Source organism: Anoplophora glabripennis, unplaced genomic scaffold, assembly GCF_000390285.2.
Source record: "Anoplophora glabripennis isolate ALB-LARVAE unplaced genomic scaffold, Agla_2.0 scaffold560, whole genome shotgun sequence".
In the NCBI taxonomy this organism is placed as follows: domain Eukaryota; kingdom Metazoa; phylum Arthropoda; class Insecta; order Coleoptera; family Cerambycidae; genus Anoplophora; species Anoplophora glabripennis.
Genome location: NW_019416713.1, coordinates 172,704 through 186,601, shown reverse-complemented (window position 1 = coordinate 186,601; position 13,898 = coordinate 172,704). Strand labels below are relative to the sequence as shown.

At 31.6% G+C, this 13,898-nt stretch overlaps 1 protein-coding gene across 1 annotated transcript; it reads left to right on the top strand.

Moving 5' to 3' along the window:
* Window positions 1–5,652: 5,652 nt before the first annotated feature.
* Window positions 5,653–11,478, top strand: LOC108911688 (natterin-3). The gene is made up of 4 exons (XM_018716678.1): window positions 5,653–5,754; window positions 7,504–7,703; window positions 8,000–8,143; window positions 11,048–11,478. The coding sequence occupies exons 1-4, from the start codon at window positions 5,748–5,750 to the stop codon at window positions 11,135–11,137; spliced, it is 441 nt and encodes a 146-aa protein (XP_018572194.1). The 5' UTR covers window positions 5,653–5,747; the 3' UTR covers window positions 11,138–11,478.
* Window positions 11,479–13,898: the final 2,420 nt, after the last annotated feature.

Below are 13,898 nucleotides of genomic sequence, written 5' to 3'. Positions count from 1 at the left end.
GGGCAATGACTACGGCATAAACTCCAGTTCTTACTAGAAGTGTTTATTTTTTTCTACAGGGTGGTCCAAATTTTATGCAGGAAACTTCGAGGGTAGATAGATCTCTTCAAAATAATATGTATTTGCCTTATAAACATAGGTCTGGAACGGCCCCGTTTTAGAGATACAGGGTGTTGAGGTTTAAAAAAAAATGATTTTTTGTTTATATCGCACACTACCTCACAGGTGGTGTAGAAAGGAGTGTAAATAATTTTGTTGATGTGCTTACAAATTGCACTTACTTTTAAACATAAACAAATATTCTTGTAATTTTATCGTTAGAAGTGTCTGCCACAAGGGGATTGTATTGGTATGAATAACTTGAGAACGGCGAATCTTAGGGAAAAAATTAGTCACCATTTTTACGTATTTTGTGCATTAAAATATAAATCAGTTACAATGACATGTGAAAAATGCAGTGGCGTAGGTTTTTTTGTAAAAAAGGGGTGGCCCTTGTCCAGTTGTACAACACTGGTTGAACCTTTAAAGCTCATATTTCAGGGAATACAAGGCCTACTATCACACATTATATGTACCAAATTTTACTGAGATCGGTTAATAGATTGATAGAATGAATGAATGAAACAGTGCCGTTCCTGACCTATGTTTATAAGGCAAACACATGTTATTTTAAAGAGATCTATCTGCCCTCGAAGTTTCCTGCATAAAATTCTGACCACCCTGTATATATTGACACAATTCAATTATTTTTTTTTATAACTTTGATACCCTACAGATTAAAAAAAACAACACGTTTGGTTTAATTAATATGTTTTTACTTCAAGAATATCCCATTAAGCCGTATGATAATTTAAATAGGGCCGCTTTTCAACCTTTTAATTAATTTATTTACCAATCAAATCCATATACGTCTCATAAAAGTTACATATAAGTAACATACATAGATTTAATTGACAAATAAATTTATTTGGTAGTCTGAAAACATTTCCCTCGGCTTCTAATATGATGCTCGGTGAAATTGGCTGGCTATTCAAATGAATAATAGCCTTCCATCTATAAAGTTACCTATATTAACGCGAAAAAGTGTTTAAACAAAGCCTTTCTATCCATTCAAGAGACAAAAATTTAATTTTGGCCTGTTCTCTCTTTGCGATTTATGTGAAACTATCTTGGTAAAACAGAACCGTTTCTTTTAGTATTCAGGATTTGAACCATCGTCGGGATTCTACAATCCTGACGGAATTAACGCTAGTGGACTCAAATCCCTCGAAAAGGTCAGTTGTGTGCAGGTCTTGAGCAAAATTAATACATAGTATATTTTTGTGTTAGTGCAACTTATTGTTATGTACATGGAAACCAAACGCAACTTTTTAAGCAAAATGCACGTCAGTTTGTAAATTGTGGTATGCATAGGTACTAAGGAAAAATGTTTCGCTAAAAAGGTAAAGCATGTATGACTCATCAAACAATGCCTGTAATGTAAAAACTTCAGGATTCCACCTCGAGTAACTTTAAGGAATTATGACAGCTCATAAAAAATAAATAAACTTTCTACAATTTCGAATGCCACACTTTTTAAATATATTTTGTTTTAGATCAGATTTAAGTTTATTGAATAGTCCTGATGTTTATTAGTAAAGCTACAATTATTAAATAGTGATACAGAGCCTTCATAAATGTTTACAAGTCACGTGACCGCTGAGCTTAGGCAACCCAGCAGTGCACGATTGGTACTGGTAACGAAAATTCCCAAAATCTTGGCGTCACTAATATTAATGATGAGTTTACGTAGAACAATGACAAACCGTTACGTCTACGCTCGAGATAATGGGATCGCTGATTGGTTGAACAGTATCTCGTGAAAAGTTCTACCAATCACAGTCGACGAAACAGAATGTTGCGTTTTAATGTGGTCTTGATCGTATTGTTTTAACAATTTTTAACTTTACCGAAATTTAATTGCCAACACAAAGGAAATAAAATTACTATTCCAAACAAAATTACTGGTCACGCGGCTTGTAATCATTTATGAAGGTTTTGCATATCACCATTGGGGTTATTTTATGTAGAAATCTACGAAGCTTACTATGTAATAATCGGTCAATAACTTTTGAAACGTACCTAAAAATAAGCAATATTAAGCAAATACGAATGTAAATGTGTCAGGAAATAAGGTGTGCCTCTTTCAAACATGATAAATTGAGTTTATTGCACACAAAATTTGTAAATGTCAAGATATAGATATTTATTTGTTAAGTGACAAACAAAGCGATTGGGTATTCAGTATTTAGCCTTGTTGAGAAAGTTAATAGGTAATGCATTTGTGTGAATATTGTAAAATTATAATTTTTATTTCAATATCCACTCATTTTTAGAGGTTCAATTTTATGAATGTAATTCAATATATGTGTATAATTAATTTGCCAATGTCGTGTATTTATTTACATATTTGTGTTAGTGAGCAGCCTTTAAGTAGTATTTCTGTTTCAGTTCTATTAAAGATAACTGGTCGTCGAAGAACGCCATAGAAGAGACAGACACGTCGATGTAGAGCAAGGAATATAGAATAAGAGTTTTTGCTATAAGTTTTGTTACGTTTTGTTAAGGTACTTGTAATATATTTCTTTGTAATAAAATAAAATCTATTTAAAATGTGTTTGTGTTGTCTGGAAAAACTTCAGGTACTGGTCATCGACTAATTCCTTTTGGTGTTCTTATGCACACAATCCAAAATAAGTATTAAACGCATTTATTTAAAATATTAAGCTTTATATGTTGGAAAAGATATACTTTTTTCGAAGTCATCTATCCGATGATAGTTTTACTTGGATACAAATCAATGATAGGTTATTTTTATTTAAACAGAATCCCTCTTTTCCTTTACTAAATCCCAGTCGATCGAATAGGAACAGTTATACTTTCAGATGGCAATGATAGATGGCAGGACTATCACTAAAAGCTTTTTCTAGCTTCCGATCCAAAAATTTACTACTTTACAGAAGCTAGATTTTATTTTATTTTAAAATAAGTGCACTATAACCTTATTTAGCGAGTACATTGTTTTATAAAAAAAATCAAGTAAATTCTAACAATGATAAATTTAAAAATAATGTTATCTTTTGTATAGTAATGTTTTTTAAGCATTTGACACTCTTTAATAACAAGGAAATAAAAAAATAAGAAGAAATTTTGTTGACTATGATAATGTGGACAAAAATAATGTTTATTGCTAGAAATAATTGTCAATGATCGACTTAATGCTTATTTAAACGAAAATCATATTTTACCTGTTATTCAATCTGGTTTATTTAATTATTATTTATTAATTAAAAAATTTAAATATTTTGGAGTTGACAACGTTATACTTTCCTTTTTTTCTAGTTTTCTTTCTAATCGGCGCCAAAGAGTTTGTTTGGGAAATTTGTATTCCTGTTTTCGAGATGTTAAACAAGGAGTGCCTCAAGGTAGTATTTTGGGGCCTACATTGTTTTCAGTATATACTGCAGAATTTTTCTCTTTTCTCAGTTACTGTAAAATCATCATCAGTATGCTGATGACACACAATTATACTTTTCTTTTGCATATGAAAATTTTTTAGTGTCCGCTGATTGTATTAACTCTGATCTAAATACTATTTCCCATGTTGCTAGCGCTCATATGCTAGCACTGAATGAAAAGAAAACTGAACTTCTGCTCTTTGGTTGTAATAGACTGAACCTTATGAACAGTCCTGATTTTAAAATAAAAATAAATCAGCAAATTTTAAAACTTGTTGTGTTTATTGATCTCAGGTTTGATAAGCATGTGAGTAATCTAGTGCAAAAGTCTTACAGTAAGCTGAAAATTTTGTATATGCAGAAGGACTTCCTGACAAATGATAAAAAACTGTTGCTATGTGACTCTTTAATTTTATCTTACCTAGTTGTAGTGTTGTTTATTGGCCAGCATTAACGAAAAAAGACAAAAACACTACAAAAAATTCAAAATAGTTGCTTATGATTCTCATTCAACTTCAGTCCTTTTACAATCAAAATAGTTTTAGGTTCATTTATCGCTTATCTTGCCTTCTTCTTCAAATTAATTATACAGCTTCACCCTCTTATTTATACAAAAAGCTTATTAGAGATTGTGATACTCATACTTTGCCAACTCTTAGTAGATTTATATTCCGGATAGGAAAGTACCGATGGTCTATCTGAAGTTACGTGAGAGCGATAAAGTAAGCCAAAGAAATACATGTGATAGACAAGGATGGGTATAGTGAAGGCGTCTAATAGTCACCGCCCATTTCGCCCTTCCACAAATAAGAAGTGGATCTTAATATGATAAAGATGTGTTGCCGACACTTGAGCTTAAAATGTTTGTTTCAAAAAGCATTTTTTTGCATTTCAGTAGCAAGCATACAACTCTTTTATTACCTTGATTTAATCGATTTTCGAGTATATTTCACAATGAATTCTTTATGAAAAATAAGATTAGCAGATATACAGCAGCAGATATTATTGACTTGCAATTTAAAAAATGCAAACATTTAAATTACTTAATGTAAAAAAGTAAGTTCACCCGATAAGCCGATTGACCCTTATCAGCGCTTACATGCTTCGCTATGCATTTTCTTACTTTGGCTTTCGTCACGTCTTGGTTAACAATGTTATTAAGGAATCGAGAACGAAAATTGATTCAATAGAGAACTTTAGACGTAGGCATATACATTGTGCATAATATATTGAATATTTCATTTAAGTTACTTTTTATTATTTCACCTCGTATATTTTTAGAAAATATCTTCCCACTAAACACGAAACGTAAATGAAACGTTGCAAATGAGATGTTTTACTAAACATTTGAAACATTAACTAGAACTGTTTCTGTTTCATTACAGAAATGTAGCACTTGAAAACTTATTTAGTGAAACATAGCCGAAACGTTACAATTGAAGAGAGTTTGAAACATTACTCGAAACATTACCTTTCGATCTCGGAAACATAACTTTTTTCAGTGGCTTCTCAAAAAGAAAGAAATTCTTAGTAAAAGTTGGCGCATCCCCAAACTAGAAGAGCATATTTATTTTTTTTAATATACAATGTAACTTTTTTTAGTTCGAATTAAGTCATTCACAATACAAATAAAAATATCACAAAGGAGTATTAGAGATATTTAAAAAAATACACTATTTATACTATTTCAAAAACGCTTTTGAAATGAAAATGATCTAAAGTTGAGAGCATTATGAGAACAATATGGTAATAAAATTATTATGTTACTCAAACATTTCTGAAAATATACTGAAACGTAAAACAAAAATATCGAGGGCATAAATGGAACATAAAAAGAATGTTACTGAAACCAATTTTTTGAAACGTTTCATTGGAAACGTATTTTGGGGAGGACATCTTGGGCTTCTAGAACGTTACCAGAAGGTTGCATGGATTTTTTATGAAACGTTTCAAGAAAAATGGAAACGTTTCTGAAACATGTCAGAAACTGAAAAATGTTTAGTGGGTACATTAATAAATTTGTTAGTTTGAAAGAAAGCACATATTAAATCCTGCTACAAACTGTATATCAGCAAAATATGCCATCAATATAATATAATAGTTATTTTATCATTAGAGATAAAATTTGTGAGCAGAATTGTAGATAACGATAAGAGCACTAGCAGTAAATAAATATTCGTATTTATTACAGTCGGTCTAGGTGATCCTGTGTTGTGCGATTTTTTTAGAATTTATTAAACTCTAGAAATCATGGCAGGTAAGTTAGATTATTTTTTAGATACTTCTACAGTTTGCTTGGTACAGAAAGTGTAAATTAAAGAAAAATTAAATGAAAAGAAAATTGTTAATACGGTTAGTCCAGCTCAGATTAATTTCGAGAACTGATATATTAATTAACTAAATGGTTACAAAATTAATGAACCAATTTCTAATGAATTCAATTGGATGAATCAATTAAAAGACAACTTTTTAGACATATTGTAGAAGATATGCGTTACCTATTTTATGCGTTCTTTTAAACATTATCTATTTAAGTTAATAACATATTTTTAAATTTATATAAAAAAAGTACATTCGTATGAATGGTTGGTTTTGTTATAAATTTGCTTGGATTTCAATGAACGTCAGTGTTATTACAAAAAATAATATGATTCATTTATCTGTATTGGAATAATCTCATATTTACTGATCTGTACAAAGTTATTGATATGACGTGTCTAAGGTAATGTGATTATTACTGTTGTTTATGATTTAAAAATAAAAATAATTCTCAGAATGTTCTATTCGCTGATATGGCATTAATTTATATATTTTTTGCCTTTTTTCGTTGTATCTTCAACAAGATTAAACATAATTTTAATACATTTGCTTCTAGCTTATGTCTTGAAGAGGAATATGCCTGGAAACAAATCATGGATATTTTTTACAGTTTTGTCATTCAAATTGTTATGTATTATTTAAGTATCCACATAATATGATAATGTTCATATTTTCTATACGGTTTCTAATTTTAGAAATTTTAATTAAGTAGATAACTGCAAAACAGGTTTCTTGCGACTTAACACCATTTGTTGTCGAATATCTCCAACAACATTTTCTGTTAAAACAGTAGGTCTGCCTGTTGAATTGCCCCAACAAATACACTTTTTCCTCATATTTTTTAATAAGCATTAATTTGTAGTTTTTAAATACATCACATACGATATTAGCATGTGCTTTGTTCCGGTGTAAACGCCATTTTTACACGAATTTACAAGAAACATAAACTTAAAATATTTATTTAACTTAGGGGAAAACGTCGAATTTTTGGAGTTCTGAAAAACATTATTTTCAACCGAACAGGCAAAGATTAATTTGTAGATAAGAATAGAAATTGTGCTAAACACTGCTAAATTGTACAAACAATAGGCATAAATAACACGAAAAAATACGAACGCCTGTGGATTGACATTTCTTTAGTAATATTTCCTCGGTAATTTCTGAAACATCAACTTAAGAAAATCAAATTTACTGAGCGCCAAAACTAATCTAGTCACGTGGGACTCAATCATAATTTTTTTGTAATTATCTTCTCAGTAATATCTATTTAAATTCTAATTAGTTATAAACCATTTTTCACCATTTTTTCACCATTTCTTAACTTTAAAAAAATCTAAATTTGGTAAAAAATAAGACAAATGCAAATATACATATGTGCAACTTGTTTCGAGATCTCATCTTAATTTTTATTTCACCAATTTCATTCGAAATATTTTCATCATGGAAGTTCTCTATGTGGACATAAAAATCATCCCTAAAAAGCGATAGGGATCCCTTGTTTAATTACCAAAATATGACCACTATATGTTCTTTAGTTTCTTCATTAAACTGACACCCTATAGGAGAAGTAGATAATTTCGTTTTTCGTTACACACTTTCGACTAGTCTACTATAGTTTCTTCCTTGTCGTCTGCCATACTTAGGGTTGTTTTGCGCCGAAATTACCGCATTTGGTATTCTTTTTCAGCCTACTACTGGGTTGACTCTGAAACACGATCAGTTTTTCCAACCACAGCCATAGAAGGGGGCAGAGATCTTGACGGTTCCACGTTGTATGTAGGTAGAGCTTACCACGAAGGAGATTGGATACCTGCAAAGATTATTCCTCAAAAGCACGCAGCCTACGTTTCTTATGGTGGACTCGAACATTTAAAAACACGATATCAGGTAAATATCTGTCATTGTATTGTTTAATAGAGAAAGAGGGGAGAGCTCTTACATCAAAACTTGAATTAAAAACAAAGTAGGAATGTATTATAGTTGCCTGCCAACAGAAGTTTTATATTGAATTAATTGAATATTGAATAAAATATTGTAACAGCATCCTTGTTTAAACTAATATGAAGAAATTATTGATTCTGTGTAGAGAATTATGACTTGAACAATCCATTTCTTCATTATTAAACCGCACTGAATAATTTGAAATTATATTTTAAAGACACAATAAACGTAATTTCTTTTAGGTTCTATGTCAACAGCGATTCGACTGGGTGCCGTCACATGATGGACTGATACCTCCAGGTGCCGTAGAAGGTGGAAGAACCAGGTCGGGTGAAATTCTCTACGTCGGTAGAGCTTATCATAAAGGAGCACCTACCATAGGCAAGGTGAGTGATCTTCATTTTGACCAAATTTAAATTAGCAGCGTGATGCGTAAATAATTGTGATCTTCAACAGAGTTGACTATAGTAGTGGGAAGTAAAAGACCTTAACTACACGGAGTTCAGATATAGTGCGCTTTGTTCTAGCAGAGCTAACATGAATTTGGTCAAACTGTAAAAACTTTTGTTTGAATTTTTTAACGATGCCACACTCTCCGAATAAAAACACAGCTCCACAAAAAAAAATAAAAGTAAGAATTTTCTAACATTAAAAAGTGCTTTTAACCCACAAAATCGACAAATCAGCATTTAAAGTCCAGGTATAATTTATCAGCGACTGAAACTAGTGATAAGATCTTTATATTCCCGTGTAACCTGACCCGGTGAACATAAATCCGAGGTCAGATTTAGCTCATAAGGCCACAAACCCTTTCTATCCTTAGAAAAGCTTAAAAATCCACAAAACTAATAAATTAGCTTCTACAGGGTATCCCAGAATATGTAGGCAATCTCTCAGATTTATATAGGGGATGTTAAAATAACAAGACAATTTCCTATAAAATTTTTCCCTAGAGGAGATACATGCTAAAGGATGCCCCTGAAAATTGATTTCACAGGTCAGCATTTGATACACAGAGTATCTCTAGACCTCAGTAGGGTACCCTAGGATTTTTGAGGTCGCTGATTTTGAATCCGGGATCGGTTGACCTCTATCACATCAGATTCAAGGTCATTTGAAGGTTAAACGGAGAATAACTGCTTAGAAAAATTTGAAAAACTTTATGTCAAAGTTTTCGAGGTCGTTGAATTCGAATCCGGCGTTTGTTTTACCCGCCAAGGTCACCCAGAGGTTATTTCAAGGTTCTTTCAAGGTTTTTCAAGGTCAAAATGAGTGAACTTTTTTGAAACTGTCTAAAAACCTACACACAAAGGTTTTTGGGGTCTCTGATTTCGAATCAGTTCGAATCGGTTGCCCTCTATTACATCAGGTTCAAGGTCATTTGACGGTCAAAGTGAAAATAACTACTTAGAAAAATTTGAAAAACTTTATGTTATAGTTTTCGAGATCGCCGAATCCGAATCCGGCATTTGTTTTACCCGGCAATGTCACCTAGAGGTTATTTCAAGGACATTTCAAATATAAAGTGTATAAATGGGTTGAAAGAACTTGAAAACTTTAGTTTTCAGGGCTTTTTTAGTCTTCAAAAATACATAACGTGTGGTTGTAAAAAGCCCTGAAAACTAAATTTTTCAAGTTCTTTCAAACCCATTTATACACTTTATATTTGAAATGACCTTGAAGTAACCTCTGGGTGACATTGTCGGGTAGAACAAATGCCGGATTCGGATTCAGCGACCTCGAGAACTTTGACATAAAGTGTTTCAAATTTTTCTAAGCAGTTATTCTCCCTTTGACCTTCAAATGACCTTGAACCTGATGTGATACAGGTCAATCAACCCCGGATTCGAAATCAGCGACCCCAAAAACCCTCAGATACTCTACTGAGATCTAGAGATACTCCGTATATCAAATGTTGACCTGTGTTTTTTTTAATAAGTTTTAAAGTACTTTGTGTAACTTAATTATTTTTTAATATGAAGGACAACAGATCAGACTCCTTAAACATTGATCCATGAAAACAATTTGGCTTATTTGATTTGCCAGGACGTACTAGCTGTAGCACAATAATGCCAATTTTTTTACACACTTTACGATAAAGGTACAAAAATATTTTTAGATAGTTTAAACCTTGAACTAAAAAAAGGTGCTCTTGGTTGAATGAACTGTTTTCGGGAAAAACTATTTTTGTTTAATATGATTTTTATTACATAGGTAGGTAATTTTGTATGTGGATCAGCTAGAGCTCCTTCTAATGTTATGCATTCTCTAGGTCTACAAATTACAGATTGTTGGATCGAGGAGGCCAAGCCACTGGTCCTCCTCTTCCTATCCAACGATTTTCGAAATGCCTGTTTAAGTGTTTTCGAACTGCTAGACTAAAATGGGGTGGTGACCCATCATTAATGAACCACGTACTATGTCGTATTGCCAAAGGTAGGTCGTCTAAAAGTTTTGACAAGTTGTCTTGGAGAAATTCCAAATAAAGTTTCTCAGTTAACCTTCTAGGCAATACAAATGGTCCAACGAAATGTTGCCCGATGATTCCAGCCCATACGTTAATGGGTTTAAACTGATGCTGATGATGCGTCATAATAGAAGCATGTGGATTTTCTTCTGCCCACAAATGCAAATTATGGGAGTTTATAATTCCATTTTTACAAAATCAAGAGAGGTGGAAGCAGAATATTTGAAGGTCAACTAATGGTTTGCGGATGAATTTCAACCCTGGATGGAAATCTGTTTTTTTTTGGCCATACTTTCTGTTTATAGTGACTCTTTCTGTCTCTATAACCTATAGACATAAAAAACAGGGATGAAAGATGAATTTGGACTGCCTCCAATTCTGAAAAATATAATTTTCCATATTTTCTGTATTCAAGAGCGGTTCTTCGCGAGGTATGATTATACCTGGATCATAGAAGCTAATTTATTAATTTTGTGGATTTTTAAGCTTTTTTAAGGTTAGGAAGGATTTGTGACCTTATGGGCCAAATTTGACTTCAGATTCAGAGGGTCCAGATATATCGAAATTAAAGATCTGACCACTAGTCCGGCCGCAGATAAATCATATCTAGATTTTAAATTCTAATTTGTCGATATTGTGGGGCTTTAAAGCATTTTATGATTTTAAAAATTCTGGTGATTTGCTGGTGCAATTCTGCCATCGGATTCGGATTCAGCGGCTCAAAACACATGGGATTAGTTGTTTTTCTCTCACTTAGCGTTTGAACTGAAATTTACAACAGTAAAGAACAACGAGATTATCTCATATTGTTTTTCTTTTGCAGGTTCATCCTAGCCACAGGACCTGTTACATACCTTTCGATGGAAAAGAGATTCCTTACAGACAGTATGAAATTATGGTGCTAAGATCATAAGACAATTATTTTTTTTACGTTAAAGAGAACGTTCTTCAATATTAACATTAATCGATTATGATGCAACTAAGTTTATTCAAGAAGATGAAATATAATGAATAAATTGCTTTGCTTATAAATTAAAAATTTGGGAATTACTTTATTTATTTTGAATTTTTGCAGTAATAGTGCATGGTTCCACTTTTTTGTTTCCACAATAAACAGGAAAACTGCAGGTATAACCTGTACTTATTTTTTTTATTCAGTACCTATTTAAAAAAAACTGTATTCCATAAAATAGTTTGTAAGTTTAACTGTATTTACTTTCTCATATCGATAATACACAAGTGGATAACTGAAAATTGTTTTATTTGTTTAAGAGTTGGGAAATATTAGTCCACTTAAACTACACATATCGAACTCAGAATCTGAACCCTAAAGATAATTTTATTAATTGCAATCATAAAGACATAAATGTCATAATAATTTATAATACTTAAGACTATAATTGGCCATTAAGAATTACTTAAAAAGCTAATTTAATTGACGGTGTCTAGTTTATATGTGAGAGATTTAATTAAACAGTGAAATTTTCACAATAATTTATTATCAATTAATACAACAATCTTATTTACATATGTTACAAAAGTACATACAAATACAAATATACAAACGAACGTTAATCATATAAATAACTTATATTACACAAATACACAGTGGTTTTCTTTCATCGGTTTTTATCAACAGTTTCCTGATATAAAACCATAAAATTATAAAACTTACTAATTTAGACACACAATTTGGTAGTTAATGGATATGCTTCTTTGAAAATTGGCACATTTTTGTTCAGTATATGTTGTCAGTCTGTTCAAAGTAACAATAAAAAAATAGAAAACCGATGGAAGAAAAGAAAACACATTTATTTCATTAGAGATTAGGCCTCTTTCGAATATAGAAAAAATTTATTAATACAGAGACGTAGGGTCAGGGTTGTATGTGTAGTTAAAAATTTTTTGTGCAATAGGTAAATAAAAAAGAAGTTTACGAGTTTGTATTTGGTGTGTTAGTCTTTTAAGCTTCAGAGGTGCCAGAAAATGTTTTGGGGCAAGTGTAAACAATTTTTTAATTTTCAGAGTATGAATGATCATTTGCAATTTGACGTGTTTATAGAGACTGTACATAGTTAATGCAAAAAGTTTTGTAGCATTTCTTTCGTGTCCTTTACTGTATCGTACTTAGTTTTCCTTTCTGAAATGAATTTAAAAAATAAGACATACAGGGAGTCTCGCATAAAAACCGACAAACGGCAGGTGCATGTAGGGGTGTCCAAAATATTGTAATTTAACCAAACTTACCTATATACAAAGTTGCAGGAGTTATTAGCCCCCAAAGTGGGGCTCTAAATTTCGAAAAAAATTAATATCTCTGCAACACTTTATTGTAGAAGAACCAAATTTGGTACATGATTTAGGTTTATTACTGGTCTTCTTTGACTATGATTTAAAGTTAATTGAAGCACTACAATGGAGATGACTCTCCTATAAAATTGTACTAAACATTTTTTTCATTGACCGAATTGAAAAATAGTAATAATAATTCGCAGCAAAATTAAATTTAAATTTTTTTTTACTCCTGTTAAATTTTAAAAACTATGGTTTTCAAGAAAAACAGTATTAAGGTGGCCATATCCCTGACCGAGAAATGGTGAAATTTCTGTCATTTTTAGGTACTGAAATCTTGAAAAGTAAAACGTCTAGAACAAAAGTAAGCACAAAAATAAAATCCTTGATGTTTTGTTTATTCATTGTTACCATTTAAATTTACCCAAATAAAATAATAACTAAAAAAAAGCGTTTGTAAAACATGCGTTTTCTGTTATCCTAACCCCACATTTTAAGAATTATTTTCACGTACTTACAAATAAAAGTAAACAATTTTATATGTAGGTCTAAGCAAGTAAATGTTATAAGAATATTTACATGTGGAGTTATATATAAAAAAGTTAGTATTTTCGTAGATTTCAGTACCTAAAACCTTGATGGTTTGATCGTTTTTTGCACCTGTTTATTCGTTTTACTGCGGCGTCTTTGAAAATACTCAGGTGGCATGACATAACATTCCTATTATTTGAAAAGCTTTAGATTATTCAGTTATTAAATGTTTGAAATTATTTGTCTTTGCGGAAAACACTATTTAAAGAATATGGGGCCCCTAACTGACACAGGATTTTAACAGTGTGCATTAGAAAATCAAAAAGGCAGTAGTAGGCAATGAATTTATCTTTCAAACCTGTCAGTTAGTAATAAAATTATTTTATTTCTACAATTGCCTCTGATTGTTGTTGAAAATGGCTGGAAAATGTACATTTAGCGAAAAAGTTGATATGCTGGGTTTCTGCGAAGGAAACTGTAGAAGAAGTGTGGAAGAATGTCGTAGGAGATTTCCTAATCGTGTGGTTCCTCACAGAGGAACATTTTCTAATGTTGAAAGACGAGCTCGAGAGCCAGGAAAGTTTTTCAGCAACATCCGAGAACGACCTAATGTAATAGGGGTACAAGATAAAGAAATTATTTTGCGAAGAATTGAAGATGAACCGCAAGTAAGAACTAGACGTTTATCTCAACAGACTGGGTTATCAAGAACTTCTGTAAACCAAATTCTTAAACGTAATCTATTGCATCCATATCGTGTCCAAAAAGTGCAAAAGTTGTTGCCTCAAGATTTGAATCGACAAGTGAGTTTTGTGAGTTTGTTTTGCATCGGGATATTAATTTTCACAAGA